This window comes from Herpailurus yagouaroundi, unplaced genomic scaffold (assembly GCF_014898765.1).
Source record: "Herpailurus yagouaroundi ecotype Mexico unplaced genomic scaffold, PumYag 192, whole genome shotgun sequence".
Taxonomy (NCBI): domain Eukaryota; kingdom Metazoa; phylum Chordata; class Mammalia; order Carnivora; family Felidae; genus Herpailurus; species Herpailurus yagouaroundi.
Genome location: NW_024412423.1, coordinates 16,053,361 through 16,067,656, shown reverse-complemented (window position 1 = coordinate 16,067,656; position 14,296 = coordinate 16,053,361). Strand labels below are relative to the sequence as shown.

The 14,296-nt window shown below is 40.9% G+C and overlaps 1 protein-coding gene across 1 annotated transcript in view; it reads left to right on the top strand.

Annotated features, from left to right (window-relative positions):
• The window catches only part of FBN2 (fibrillin 2), a 262,490-nt gene that overhangs the window by 221,458 nt on the left and 26,736 nt on the right, over positions 1–14,296 (top strand). The window contains exons 46-55 of the mRNA XM_040444382.1: positions 1,566–1,682; positions 3,265–3,393; positions 3,827–3,946; positions 6,631–6,756; positions 7,441–7,593; positions 8,550–8,615; positions 8,926–9,051; positions 9,644–9,763; positions 10,645–10,767; positions 11,218–11,349. Coding sequence (XP_040300316.1) covers positions 1,566–1,682; positions 3,265–3,393; positions 3,827–3,946; positions 6,631–6,756; positions 7,441–7,593; positions 8,550–8,615; positions 8,926–9,051; positions 9,644–9,763; positions 10,645–10,767; positions 11,218–11,349 — 1,212 coding nt within the window. The remainder of the gene's footprint in view (positions 1–1,565; positions 1,683–3,264; positions 3,394–3,826; positions 3,947–6,630; positions 6,757–7,440; positions 7,594–8,549; positions 8,616–8,925; positions 9,052–9,643; positions 9,764–10,644; positions 10,768–11,217; positions 11,350–14,296) is intronic.

Genomic DNA, 14,296 nt, shown 5'->3' with positions numbered 1-14,296 from the left:
CCCACAGTACCCAGTGGCCCTTTGCCCTTCTCTGGTCCCATTTAAGAAAACCTTTCCAGCTGCAAGAATGCAAGGGAGTGGTAATAGTAGTAGGAGCAAGAGGGTTGAGATGAATATATAGACACACACATACACACATCTTATACACCTTTTCCCAAAATCATTGAGTACATGGGACTTACCTGCTTCTTTTGTGTTTTAACTCTTAAAAAAATATTTTTAGGAGGAAATGTACCAAAACTCTCTAAAATGTCCCCATAGCTAATGTAATGGGTAACTGAGCAGTAATAATGTTCAGTAAGTACTTGCTGAGCTGACAGGTGATGAGATTGCAAAGGCAGGTAGGCTGGCTGGCCCTTAGGGAGCCCACCCTTGGAACTCAGTGTAACTCCTTTAATCTGATGTCGACAATGGGCTCTATCTCGGCCAAAACAGTTCTCCCTGCTTTGCACTTGAAGGAGGAAAATTACATTAAAAACTTGGCTATGTATAATTAGCACATTCTGAGTTTAGGAAAAGCTGAAGTTATGCATCTTCTATTTTGGTATTGAAGATACTACCTATCTGAAAAGTAATGTCAGATTTCAGCACCATAGAACTGCTTTCCTTTATGACATATCCATACAACAAGGACTGCCCGGAAAACGTTGCCTCCTATGACCTCCCCTGTGGACTTGGGCCGTGGTGGTGGAAAAAACGGTCTAGGAGATGCTGTGCAAAAGACAAATAGAGGATCTAGCCCTATTTGCATGAACTTTCTGAGAATGATTGCTCATGCATGCTTCTCCTGGCTGTACTCTGTAAGAGAGATAACATGATTTGCTAAAAAATACATGAGATTTGATTCAGAGATTTATATGGAGAAAATAGGCCCTCGATTCTAATAATTCATTCATGATGAAAGTCAGTGAGACTCCTTCATAATACTACTCTTCAACAAAGCTTTCTTCCTAAGAAACATTACTTTTTTTTTTTTTTTTTTTTTTTTTTTTTTTTGCATAGAAGAAGAGTTCGCACAGCCTGGAATTCATTGTGTAGGGAATCTGTTCTCTTCTAGGAAGAGTCCTTTCTAAACGTTTTTTTTAAATTCCATTTCTTGAAGGCTAATACTAATGAGTTATAATAGACATCTTCAGTGTGGGTTCTGTTAACTCATAAAATTTAGGAAACTAAAATTTGTCTGTGTTGTGCTCATCAAATTAATGTATGTAAATTTCTGGGGGAGTGGTGTTGATAATGCTTAATAGAACAAATTGTTTAGGGTTTCAGAAGACTGGTTTCCTTACAGAGTTGACAAGCAAACCCATTCGTTAAAACATCTGCACTCAGGGGATGCTTGCTTAGCTATATGAGCCTAGAAATCACTCAACAGCACCGCATCTTATAATTTTATAATTTAGAGTTTTCTCCACCTCATGCTAATTTTCCCAAAATAAATAGGGGTTCCTAAGTATTGAATGAGGAAAATATAAGTGACTCTGTACTTTTTAAAAATGTAAATCTTTAACAGGCTGTGTTTTTCTAGTTAAAAAATTGAATTCCTTGGAGCCAATGTTTCTTTGTAGATGTTGACGAGTGTGAGCGACATCCGTGTGGAAATGGGACTTGTAAAAACACGGTTGGATCCTATAACTGTCTCTGCTACCCAGGGTTTGAACTCACTCATAATAATGATTGCCTGGGTAAGTTCTCAGTCCTTTATTGCTTCTATTTATGTCCATATAATATACTGGAATAAGGAATAAAACCAGAGTAAATCAGATGTTTTTATCCCTGAAGTTGCAGATTGGTGCCGAAAAGTATTGTAATAACATTGACTCATTTCTACTGAACTGAAGTCACAGTATTGGCTTAAATAATCACAGGACAATCTGCTGTGTTCAGCACTTCTGTCAATCAATCCATCGATACAGGGGGGAAGCCATGAAGACGATAGTAAATCTACTGGGATTACTCTATGGTTTGAAGTTATTTTTACCCCTTAAATGGGATCGAAGATAGACCTGTCATTGCTCCAGTGTTATTCCAAGTATTTCAAACAACGCATTCTTGATTTATATTCAAATACTGACAGAGTCTCCAACTTAAAAACATGTTGTGTCTTGAAACTTTTTTAATTTTCTGTCAGCTTTTGAAGCCACAGATGCCTTTTCCCACAGAAATGGTGAGCCAGTGGCTAGGTGTCCAGGTCAGCCCTCAGAAACCTATTTGATTTCAGTTGTTGAACAACTGTAAATTTTCAGTGGAAACTTAAAAAGTATTGGCTCTGCGTGGTACAGGATTGTATCGTTTACCCCTAAATGACAACGATTAAAACAAGGGTTGGCAGTGAGTAGGGGAGGTTCCTGAAGTTGGTGGAGGACACAGCAAGAGAAAGGACAAATAAATGTTGACCACGTGTCAGGCACTGCGCTGGTGCGTCCCAACTAATGTGTCTTTGTTCACCTGGTCCTATAATGTCTCCGGCTTTCTACTATGATGGGATCAGCACAGCTCAAATGCACCTCTGATTTACCCCAAAACACGCTCTTCTCAATTTTGTTTTGGTTTGTTTTTTCTTTTTCAAAATTCTGCCGTTGTGAACAAAATTTAGAGCTAATTGGACATTGTTTCAAGTACCACCTTCTTGTCTCTAGTTTCTCAGATCCTTTGTACAACCAGGGAGAGCTGAAGACACATTGCTATGCCTCTGATCAGAGTGCACAGCCTTCAGACAACTGAGAAAAGTACTCAAATGCAGTCAGCCCTAAGCTGAACTGAAACTTAAGATGTTTTTTCTTTCAGATTCTGCATTTTTTCAGCAAAACACATGTCAGCAGTCCTAGAGTATTTTTATTATAATGTATTTTTCTGTATTTAATATGCCCCATTATTTGTCCTTTGAATATACTCAGCTTATCTCCAGGTAAAGTCATCTGCAAACTAGGCTGTCAGGTTAAATCTGTATACGTTCTTGTCTCCAGGAAAAGAAATAGTTTTCATTTGAAAAGAATGGAAGTCTTCACTACATGTAAACCTTCAGTTTTTATCTGGTTATAAATTTGTTATATTAATATCAAAAAGTATGGTTGAGATATAGTAGGGATCTACATGGTCTTAGTCACATGATCCTTATAATATGAGCCGTTTTTCTCTGTGTTGATGAGGAATTGTAATGAAGCATGTTTGTAAATGCATACCAATGAGTATGCTTTGACATTGCAACGTGTAACATCATATGCATGTAAGAGCTCTCTCTGAAAGCTAATTCTCATTTGCTTACAGACGTAGATGAGTGCAGTTCCTTTTTTGGTCAGGTGTGCAGAAATGGACGGTGTTTTAATGAAATTGGCTCCTTCAAGTGTTTATGTAATGAAGGTTATGAACTTACTCCAGATGGCAAGAACTGTATAGGTAAGTAGCTACACAATAAAAAGTCTTTGTATTTTGTTAAATAAGGATGTGACTCCCCCAGCCCTACACACACACCTGGAAAGTCCGTTCACATGTCATGGGATCATCTGATCACTTGGCGAAAATAAGATACCATGGGAAATTTTGGTGTAAGGACAACGCCAACAATTGGGAATGACTTGTCTGCAATGCTTTTATTGGAAGAGAGCTTGGGGCTATCCATGTCTCCATAAAAGGAGACGAAGGAAACAAATCAGGAAAATTAGCCTCTTGCCGAATGAGTAATACTCAAGATGTCAAAAGAGGATCTCAGGGCAAATTTGTCCATAGTGACCTGACAGATCAGAGAGAGCAAGTTGAATTCATGTTAGTATCGTTTGGCAGCAGTCATCTCATAGTTAAATCATTTTTTTTTTCTCCTTTCTCTTTAAAGATACTAATGAGTGTGTTGCCCTTCCTGGCTCTTGTTCTCCTGGTACCTGTCAGAATTTGGAAGGGTCCTTCAGGTGCATCTGTCCGCCAGGGTATGAAGTGAAAAGCGAGAACTGCATCGGTAAGGTTAACATTTGTTCCGAGGTCCATGAGCTGTTTGGTGTAAGACAGGCTGGGTAAAGACCCTTTGGAAGTATCCTAAATCCAAACCAGTGCAAGCAGGCTGACCTAGGGGATGCAACGTGTAGCAGACTACATCTGCATTGTGAAACCATCAGAATCCTTTTGAACGTAAGGATAAAGAATTTAGGGATGTGGGGCTGGTCATGAACAGAAATGCTATACTAGTGAGAGAATTTTCAGTGCACTCTGATCTTTTTTCCAAATGTCAAAAGAGACTTTCTCCTGAATTTAAAGAGAGTCTACAAAAATTGTAATCTTTGGCAACCAATTTTAAAACAGCTATTAAAGGTGTCTGGAGTCCTAGAAATGTGGAGCAGAAAATCTTGACCATGCCGTTGAGACATTTTTTTCCTTGGGAAGGCCTCATGTCAAAACAGAAAATATTAATCCATTTGTCATAACAGATGTTTTTATGCTGAAACTCCTCCAGCATACAAGAACACTGTAACCACATCAAAAGTGGGTTCCAGAACTGCCTGGTGAACATGATGAAGGCCGACCTTTTTACAGTTACTTAATTTCACTTTTATACAAATTATTTTTTACAGTCTTGTTGAAATTCAGAAGCACCATCTTGGTGTGGTTCTTCTAACATGAAGTGATCGCTGAGGGTTTTTTGCTTTTGTTTTGTTTTGTTTTGCCTTGTAGTTGTCCAATTAAACAAAAATTCTTTGTAGCTCTACTGTTCACTTTCAAGGGACCTATATGGACAGAACTGAAGGAAACCGTTTACTTGATCAAATTTAATTATTTTTCAGTCCATGTGATTTCATATAGTGGAGATATCATCCCTAGTCTTACCAGTTTGGCCTTAGTATCTTTTCCCTTTCTTGATCTGTGTAGTGCGCTGTAAAATTGCCTAGTGTTTTTAATACTTAAAAGATAATAAATCCTAGAAGCATCTTAATAAAAACCTTCTTGAAAAGCTTAAGATCCTTTCATTTTCTTTATTCCGTATTTAATCTCAGTTCTTCATTTTTCCTATAACACATCCCTTTGTGGAACAATGATGGCAGTGGTATGTCCACCATTAGGAGGGAAAAGATACATACGCTTCTTTGTGTCAGAAAGACTCAGCTGCTTTTTCTTTTTGTTGAAAAATAGAAATCTCTGACTCAGTAACATTTTATTAAACTGCAGAACCATTTTTTTCTTACTGTTAGCAACGCTCCTATTTTGCATTTCTGAAAAGTACATTTTTAATTAACTGCACTGCAAGACTATTCCCTTCAGGCTAGAATCTCTTCTACCAGTTTTTCCAAATGAAATGTTTCTAATGTGACCATATATACACTTCACATGAACATATACTTACTACACCTGTATACGCATACAAGTTGATGACAACTTTCACTGTACGTAACAGTGAACACCTTGCACCTCTTAGGTGCTGGGGTTACAAAAAGATACAGCCCTTGCCTTTGGTAACCTACTGCAGAAGAGAAAAGATCTGTTTTGTAAGTAAACCCACCGTGTAAAGATACCCTTGCAATCCACTCGGTCAGACACTGCACTGGAGGTACATTAAGGCAGAGGGAGCTCAGGGTGAGGATGTGAACGTTGGTGGTGGGGGCAAAAAGAAAGTCAGGGAAGCCCATCACAATGGATTGGTGACACTTGGGGTGGTTCTTAACTGTTGTATAGGAATTTACAACCAAAAAAAGGAACAGAACAGAGAAGGCTATTGGCAAACACAGCCAACTCGAGTGTGGTAAGGGGCATCAAGTGGCCAACCCAGAAGACTGAATGCAAATGGAGAATGTAGTATGTGCCTGACACCGTGCTAGACTAAGCTGTGATGCAGTGACCCAGACAGACCCATAGGTCATGTCCCCATGGAACTTACAGTCTCACGTGGCTGGAATTATGTAATGTCTATTCACTTACGTAAAACAACTCAGTAAGCACTTCCAATGAAACAAAGGCCAAATGTCACTGCTAAGGAATCCTTATTTGAAGGAACCGTTCTGGGATGAGTGGGAATGATGAAATTCTCAGACCCACGTCCGAGTCATCCTGGTTCCAGCAGGCACAGATTTTCAAGCAGATGTGTGGTTTAGAAAGACAACCTGGTGGCCCTGTGAAGGGACTAGACGGAGATGCGGCAGGCTATTAGGAGATTTACGGTAATCCTGGCTGGTGAGGTTGAGTTGAATTCACAGAGGAGGCTGAAGGAACAGGTCACATGCTGCCTGCATAAGGTTAAAAGGTCAGGGGGAAGAAGAAAGATGACTCGGGGATCTTAATTTGGATGGCGGATGGCAGAGAGGAGCATGAGAGAAGGAGACCGACCATCTGAGGCTGTGACACTTGGAGGATATTGAACAGTTGGTCATGTCAGGTGGCCACACACACACCCCTAGGGATCCACTGCAAGGAGCTAGAATTCTGTTTGGCTGTCTGGGCCATATGGTTGGTTGAATCTGGATACAATCTTTGACTTTTGAAGCAATAATCGTCTACTTTTAAAGAGCAAGTTATAGATACACATTATGTATTCGTGTTTCGTATTAAATAATCAATGGCTAGTGGGTTATTGTAGTATGGACAAACTGTTTATTTTCAAAGACTGAACAGTGTATTGATTTGCCTGAATTCATACATTCTCCTGCTGTCGTCCAGACATAAACGAATGCGACGAAGATCCCAACATCTGTCTGTTTGGTTCCTGCACCAATACTCCTGGGGGCTTCCAGTGCATCTGCCCGCCTGGCTTTGTATTGTCTGATAATGGACGGAGATGCTTTGGTAAGCTTTGGAATGACTTCTGTGTCATAATTTGACCTTAGGAACTTCACAGATAGACAGTAAACCATCATGCTAGTGTTTGTCACTACAAAGAACGTGTCTGTGGCAACTACGTCTGCGTTAAAAATCTAGGTCTCAACACTAAATGTACTGGACGCCTTTTAAGGTACTGTGAATTTTCAACCCTGTTTGCACAGTTTTTTAAATTTCATATTGAAAAATTATTTTCATTCATTTGCTTATCATTATTATTACTGTTTTTGCTTCACTGTTCCATTTGTCGTTGGACCAAATTTTTTGTACTCTGCTGTATGAGTTGCTTTTAATGTGATATGACTTCCTGAAACTTACATGAATTTTTTTTTTGTGAGGCTACAACATAACAGTAGAAGAGATACAGAAATAATTTTAATACTGAGCGTAATTTCTCAGATTTCCTAGGGACGTTATAAAAACACTTTTAACATTTCAGATAAGTATGTAAAATTTTATAGACAGGTCAATTTAAATTGGCATGTGAAATCAGCATTGGGGGATTTCCAGACCTGTCTTTTCACTGATGACCTCATCTGCATCCAGTGTTCGGCCCGTGAGAAATGTTCCGTCAGAAAGTTATACACGAAGTATTCCATCTTTTTAAATGACCAAGAAGGAGGTCTGTGATGTTTGCTTTCTCTTGACTAGATACCCGCCAGAGCTTCTGCTTCACCAACTTCGAAAACGGAAAGTGTTCTGTACCCAAAGCCTTCAACACCACTAAGGCAAAATGCTGCTGTAGTAAAATGCCAGGAGAGGGCTGGGGCGACCCCTGTGAGCTGTGCCCCAAAGACGACGAAGGTAAGAGCAGGCGTGTAAGACTCCACTTTGTGCTGGTTTGGGAATGTGTTTGTCGGTCACCATGGAACTCAGGAATATTGTGAAGGTGAAATGGCTCCCTCACGTCTAAACTGGTCACCTTAGTGTGAGGGGTTTCTTTCCAGCATGTGTATTCAACACATGTGAGTGCAGGGTAGAGTTACTGTTAGTTCATTTCTCCCCCCGAGGTCCGTATTACTTGCTTTCAGAGGAATGAATTTGGGAGGTACAGTGCAGAGGATGCGGGGGGGGGGGGGATCTCATGCTTAGTCAGCATGAGGGCCATTTGCAGGGTGAGACCGAGAGCTTCCCAGGTCTCCTGTTGTTAGTGTAGTCGAGTTGTAGGTGCCTCCCAGCAACCTGGGAACTAGCCTGACCTCTAGGTCGGAGGTGGCTTCTGTGTGTCATGGGCTCCTCGGCACTGAACGAGCAGATAGATAAGGGATGCCTGGGTGGCTCAGTCAGTTAAGCGAGCAACTCTTGATCTCAGCTCAGGTCATGATCCCAGGCTTCTGGTTCGTGGGTTTGAGCTCCATGTCGGGCTCTGTGCTGATAGCAAGGAACCTGCTTGGGATTCTCTGATTTTCTCTCTCTCTCTCTCGCTCTCTCGCTCTCTCGCTCTCGCTCTGTCCCTCCCCCACACGCTCTCTCTCAAAATAATTAACATTTAAAAAAACAAAAACAAAAAAACTAGCAAACAGAACGGGAAGCCCTTAGTAGGCAGCACTCTGGGAGGAGCTGGGCAAGCCCAGGTGACCTTCTCTAAAAAGGCTCAGGGTTGCTTTTGAAGTAAATCATAAAAATAAAATAAGACTCTTGTCAAAAGCAACTTGTAGATGGAAATTAAGTCTAATTTCATGTACACCCTCCATCAGTTCTTAAGTTGTCCCACAACTGAGGCTCTTCAGTCAATGGGGAATTTGTGTTTTTCTCTGTAGTTGCATTCCAGGACCTGTGTCCGTACGGCCACGGAACTGTCCCGAGTCTTCATGACACACGTGAAGGTGTGGTTTGATGTATTTTATTCCTGTAGTCTTTTTTTGTGTAAATACATTTTTGTGTATTTGTTCTATAAATCACGTTTATTTTACTGTATCACATATAGTATATTTTAACATATGTACACAATGTTCTATATCACATGTGTTATCGTCAGCATTGTAAAACTGCACTGTATATTGCATACAATCTGTTTATCTGGTGAAAAGAAATGTTTACGTGTTTTATAAATTTTAAGTCTGTGTTGAATAAATACACATGGTTGTGATGTCTCCTTTTATACGGAGGAAGTTTATGGACGATTCTTTATTTTAGATGTCAACGAATGCCTTGAGAGCCCAGGCATTTGTTCAAATGGTCAGTGTATCAATACAGATGGCTCTTTCCGCTGTGAATGTCCGATGGGCTACAACCTTGATTACACTGGAGTACGCTGCGTGGGTGAGTGCTGACTCCACATTACATATTTGGAAGCTTCCATTCCATTTCTCATGTTCAGCAGAAGGTCTCCCAGGTGCCCTGGGTGGTGGGAGGATTTACAGAGCCAGTATCGGCAGCTAGTAATAACTGCTTTTTCTTCTCCCTTTTTACATTTACTAGTAGATCTGGTTTATGTGAACATGGAGAGAGTTGCCCAACCTCTGCCTTCCACCAGATATACAAACTCTGATGTGCCTAGAGATTTACACTTGGCAGAGCAACTAACTGGGAGAGAAGTCCCTTTTACTTTGTGACTTTCTGCACCTGCTCCTATAGCAGAAGACCACATCCCTCTCTGGGTTTGTGATTTTTAGGGAAAGCATGGCTATCTTAGGACTCAGAGCTTTGCACACTTGATCCTTTGGGGTCCTCTGTACTGAATAAAGGCAAGCCAGCCAGCTAATGGCAGGGAGGGTGCAGAGTCAGGTGTGGCCTGTACAGATCCTGGCAGTTTGTGAGGGCCAGGTGGATGGATATGATTCATGGGCATGCACGTATTAAGCTAAAACTTCCCTAAATTTGGGGGCACTTTTTTATTCCTTTTTTTTCCCAGATACTGATGAATGTTCCATTGGCAATCCGTGTGGGAATGGGACATGCACCAACGTTATTGGGAGTTTTGAATGCAATTGCAATGAAGGCTTTGAGCCAGGGCCCATGATGAATTGTGAAGGCAAGTGATACTTCCCTTAAATACTACTTCTGATTGATCTAGAAAAGGTTTTTTCCTGTCTCTTCTTTTACTTTCATTGTTTTGATGTTCTACTGATGATTACGTTCATCACAAGTATTCTTTTCCTCTGCCTCGGTGAGAGTAGAGTCACAGCAGCTATTTTAAAGCCCTTGTCTGATAGGTCCAGCATCTCGGTCATGTCAGAGTCAGCATGTGTTGATGGTATTTTCACTTGAAGTTAGCTCCCCAGCAGGAGGTCAATTTTAGATTATTCCCTGGATATTGTGAGTGATATCTTTGCAGAATGCCGATGCTTTTGTCTTAGCAGGCCGTTAACTTGGATGAACATAAAAGCAGACTGTCAGGCCCGTGTAAGACAGAGGTTCAGATTAAGTTTTTTGCTTTTATGCAAAATAGTGTGTCTCCATCTCTAGCCCTCTCCTATCCGGGATTCCCTGTCACTCTTGAGCAGCCTTGGTTGCCCCCAGCTCCCTCCCCCGATTGCCATGCACAGAAGCTCAGAACATTTCTATTGAAGATTTAGCTGCCAGGCCCTGCTGCTGGCAGGACTATGTCCATCCACAGCGTAATTTCAGAAAAAGAAAAATATTGGGAACTTCTTTCTTGCTGGTTGTTTGCAGAGTTTCAACTTACAACTACCTGAAGTAGTCTTTAGTGGTTTCTGTTTTTGTTTTTGTTTTCATAGTTTATGGTTGTTATTTGTTGGAGGGTGAGTTTGTTAGGTGCTCACTTCTCCATACCAGGAGTGGAGGTTCTATTATATTACTGCTTTCTCGATGACTGCTAAGTAAATACAGCAGTGTTTATTTAAACAATTAACACTCTAGTCTCAGTCCCTGCTTACCTGTTTGTTTGATTAGATATCAACGAGTGTGCCCAGAACCCGCTGCTCTGTGCTTTCCGCTGCATGAACACCTTCGGGTCCTACGAATGCACCTGTCCAATTGGCTATGCCCTCAGGGAAGACCAGAAGATGTGCAAAGGTAAGGCCCTGGACAAGAGAGTAGTTAAAACTTTATTTGCCACGCTGGAAGTGTACTGCAGTGAAGTTACAGTTCTCATCTATGTTCTTCTAGAGTTTACAGCCCTGTATCTGACAGGATTTTGCTGGTAGATTTCCATACCTAGGTAACAAGACACCTGATGGTCTGCCTAAGCAAGTCAAAGATAAAAGAGACTGAAGAACTCACAATCTTGGGCTCTTATTAAAGAAAAGACTGTCCTTCCCTGAACTTCTTCTCATTGGGATCAATGCTGAAACTTTTAAAAGTCTAGAATATAGCCAACAATTGGAAAATATCGAGCTCCTCCTTCCTCTGTCACACAATAGCATTTAAGAGCCTTAAGACCGGAAATAAGACTTAAAACTCCAAAACAATAGCCTGCTCCTGAGAATTTGTTTTGATATTTTTCCTACGAAAACTGTTTTCTAGATCTGGATGAATGTGCCGAAGGTCTCCATGACTGTGAATCTAGAGGCATGATGTGCAAGAATCTGATAGGCACCTTCATGTGCATCTGCCCGCCTGGGATGACCCGACGGCCTGACGGAGAAGGCTGCGTAGGTAAGGCCTGAAGGGTCTGCTTATTTAAGACCCCTAGCTCAAGACACATTTGGAGCACTGTTTCCAAATCATCCTAACTTCAAGCCGACTACTTTTCTAGGTATTTCAAGGCTGTGCTAGAGCTGGATTTCTTCTGTGTCTGGGTCCATGCCAATATAACAGCTTCTAGATGATGCACAGGCAGTTATACCTGTCCCAGATTACATAAGCCTTCTTGTTTTTCATAATTCTGTGGGTACATATATGCAAGCAAGGAAATACAGAGGAAAAAAATTTAAAAGAGGAACCCCAAGGGGAGCCTGGGTGGCTCAGTCGGTTGAGCATCCGACTGCGGCTCAGATCCTGATCTCACCGTTCATGACTTTGAGCCCCACATGAGGCTCCGTGCTGACAGCTCAGAGCCTGGAGCCTGCTTTGGATTCTGTCTCTCCCCTTTAACTGACTGAGCCATCCAGGCAACCCGAGAATTTTGATTTTAGTCATTCGAGTAGATGTATAAGGGCATCATAGTGTAGTTTTAACTTAAATTTCTTTAATGACATTGAGCATCTTTTCATGTGCTTACCTGCCATGTATCTTTCTTTTTAAATTTTTTTGCACGTATATGTGTGTTTGAATTTCATCTAGCTAAAATACTTAGAAACATGTTTATTTTTTATGCCTAGAATTTTTTGGTAACTAGCTGAATTTGACATTGTACAGTCACTACATTTATATGTATATTTCCTGGGAGCAAGGGGATGGGCAGCATGATCATATCAGGAGCCCAGTTTTCTGGTCCTGGATATGCCATAAATGAGCTGGGTGACTTAAAAGTGGCCTCATTCTCTTTGTCTCTGTCTCCTCATCTACAGAGTGAGAAACTACGTGATTTGGGTGGGAGGAAGAGGAAGAGACGGAAAGGGCGAAGTGTTTTAGCTCTAGTATTCTATGATCCCATTTCTTCCTTTTTCAAAGAAAAGACCTAGGGCAGCATTATACGTTTGTAATTTCTTCATTGTGAAAAGACGCTAGAGAAGATACAGGTTCTAAAACATTTCTGATCCTCAGGCTTTTCATGATCGCATGCTGGAAGCTGAACCTTCTGCAGAAAGAACTCTTTTTGATCATCAGAAAACTCTTTGTAGTGAAGTTTGGTTTTATACAGACATGTTTTTATAATTAGAAATGCTGTTATAAACAGCCAAGATATTATTATAAATAAAAATTATTTACAAATGTCTGAATCAGAATGAAAGATAAAGCCACACACGCGCGCACGCACACACACACACACACACAAACATAAAAGCATAATAAAAATGCTGAGTACAGTGAGACTGAAATACAACAAAATTATCTCCAAAATGTCAAACACAACAGAAACTAAAAATATTATAAGCTAAAAAGTTGGACTTAGGTAGGAAATCTAAAATCTCTATAAAGAAAACTAAATGTAATCACAAATGAAATTTCTTTAATTTTTTAAGTATAGTTGTAATATAATGTTAAATTACTTTTGGGCATACAACGAATGCCCACAATACCTTACAATACCACGAATTATATTCCTTATGCTGTGTCTTATTTCTGTGACTTACTTCATACCTGGAAGCCTGTATTTCCCATTCTCCATCACTCATTCTTCACCCATTTCGCCCATCCCCACAGCCCTCTCCTCTCTGTCAACCATCAGTTTGTTCCCTATATTTTTATAGGTCTCATTCTAGTTTGTTTGTTTGGTTTGTTCACTTGTTTTTTAGATTCCACATATGAGTGAAATAATACGGTATCTGTCTCTCTCAGTCTGACTTATTTCACTTAGCATAATAATCTATAGATCCATCCATGTTGTCTCAGATGGCATGATCTCATCCTTTCCTATGGCCGCATAATACTCTGCTGTGTGTAGATACCGTGTCTTTCATCATCCATTCATCCATCAGTGGACACTCTGATTGCTTCCATATCTTGGCTATCATAAATAATACTTCAGTAAACAAAGGAGTGCACATATCTTTTCAAAATAGTGTTTTTATTTCCTTTGGTTAAAAACCCAGTAGGGGAATCATTGGATTACAGGGTATTTTTATTTTTAATTTTTTGAGGAAGCTCCATTACTATTTTCCATAGTGCCTGCACCAGTTTGCAGTCCCACCCACTGTGTTTGAGGGTTCCCTTTTTTCCCCACATCCTTGCCAGCAGTTGTTATTTCTTGTCTTTTTAATTTTGGCCATGTTGAAACTTTTTTTTTTATTTCTTTTTAACGTTTTATTTATTTTTGAGACAGTGAGAGACAGAGCATGAACAGGGAAGGGTCAGAGAGAGGGAGACACAGAATCTGAAACAGGCTCCAGGCTCTGAGCTGTCAGCACAGAGCCCGACGTGGGGCTCGAACTCACGAACCGTGAGATCATAAGCTGAGCTGAAATCAGAGGCTTAACCGACTGAGCCACCCAGGCACCCCTTAAAAATTATTTTTACTGTTTATTTTTGAGAGAGAGAGAGAGAGACAGAGAGACAGTGTGTGAATGGGGAGGGGCCGAGAAAGAGGGAGACACAGAATCTGAAGCAGGCTCCAGGAGCTGAGCTGTCAGCAGAGTCGGACCCAGGGCTCAAACTCATGAACTGTGAGATCATGACCTGAGCCGAAGCCGGTCACTTCACTGACTGAGCACCCAGCCGCCTATCTTGTTCTTTTCTTTTTTTTTTTTTTTAATTTTTTTTTTTTCAACGTTTATTTATTTTTGGGACAGAGAGAGACAGAGCATGAACGGGGGAGGGGCAGAGAGAGAGGGAGACACAGAATCGGAAACAGGCTCCAGGCTCTGAGCCATCAGCCCAGAGCCTGACGCGGGGCTCGAACCCACGGACCGAGAGATCATGACCTGAGCTGAAGTCGGCCGCTTAACCAACTGAGCCACCCAGGTGCCCCAAACTTTGGCCATTTTGACTAGAGTGAAGTGAT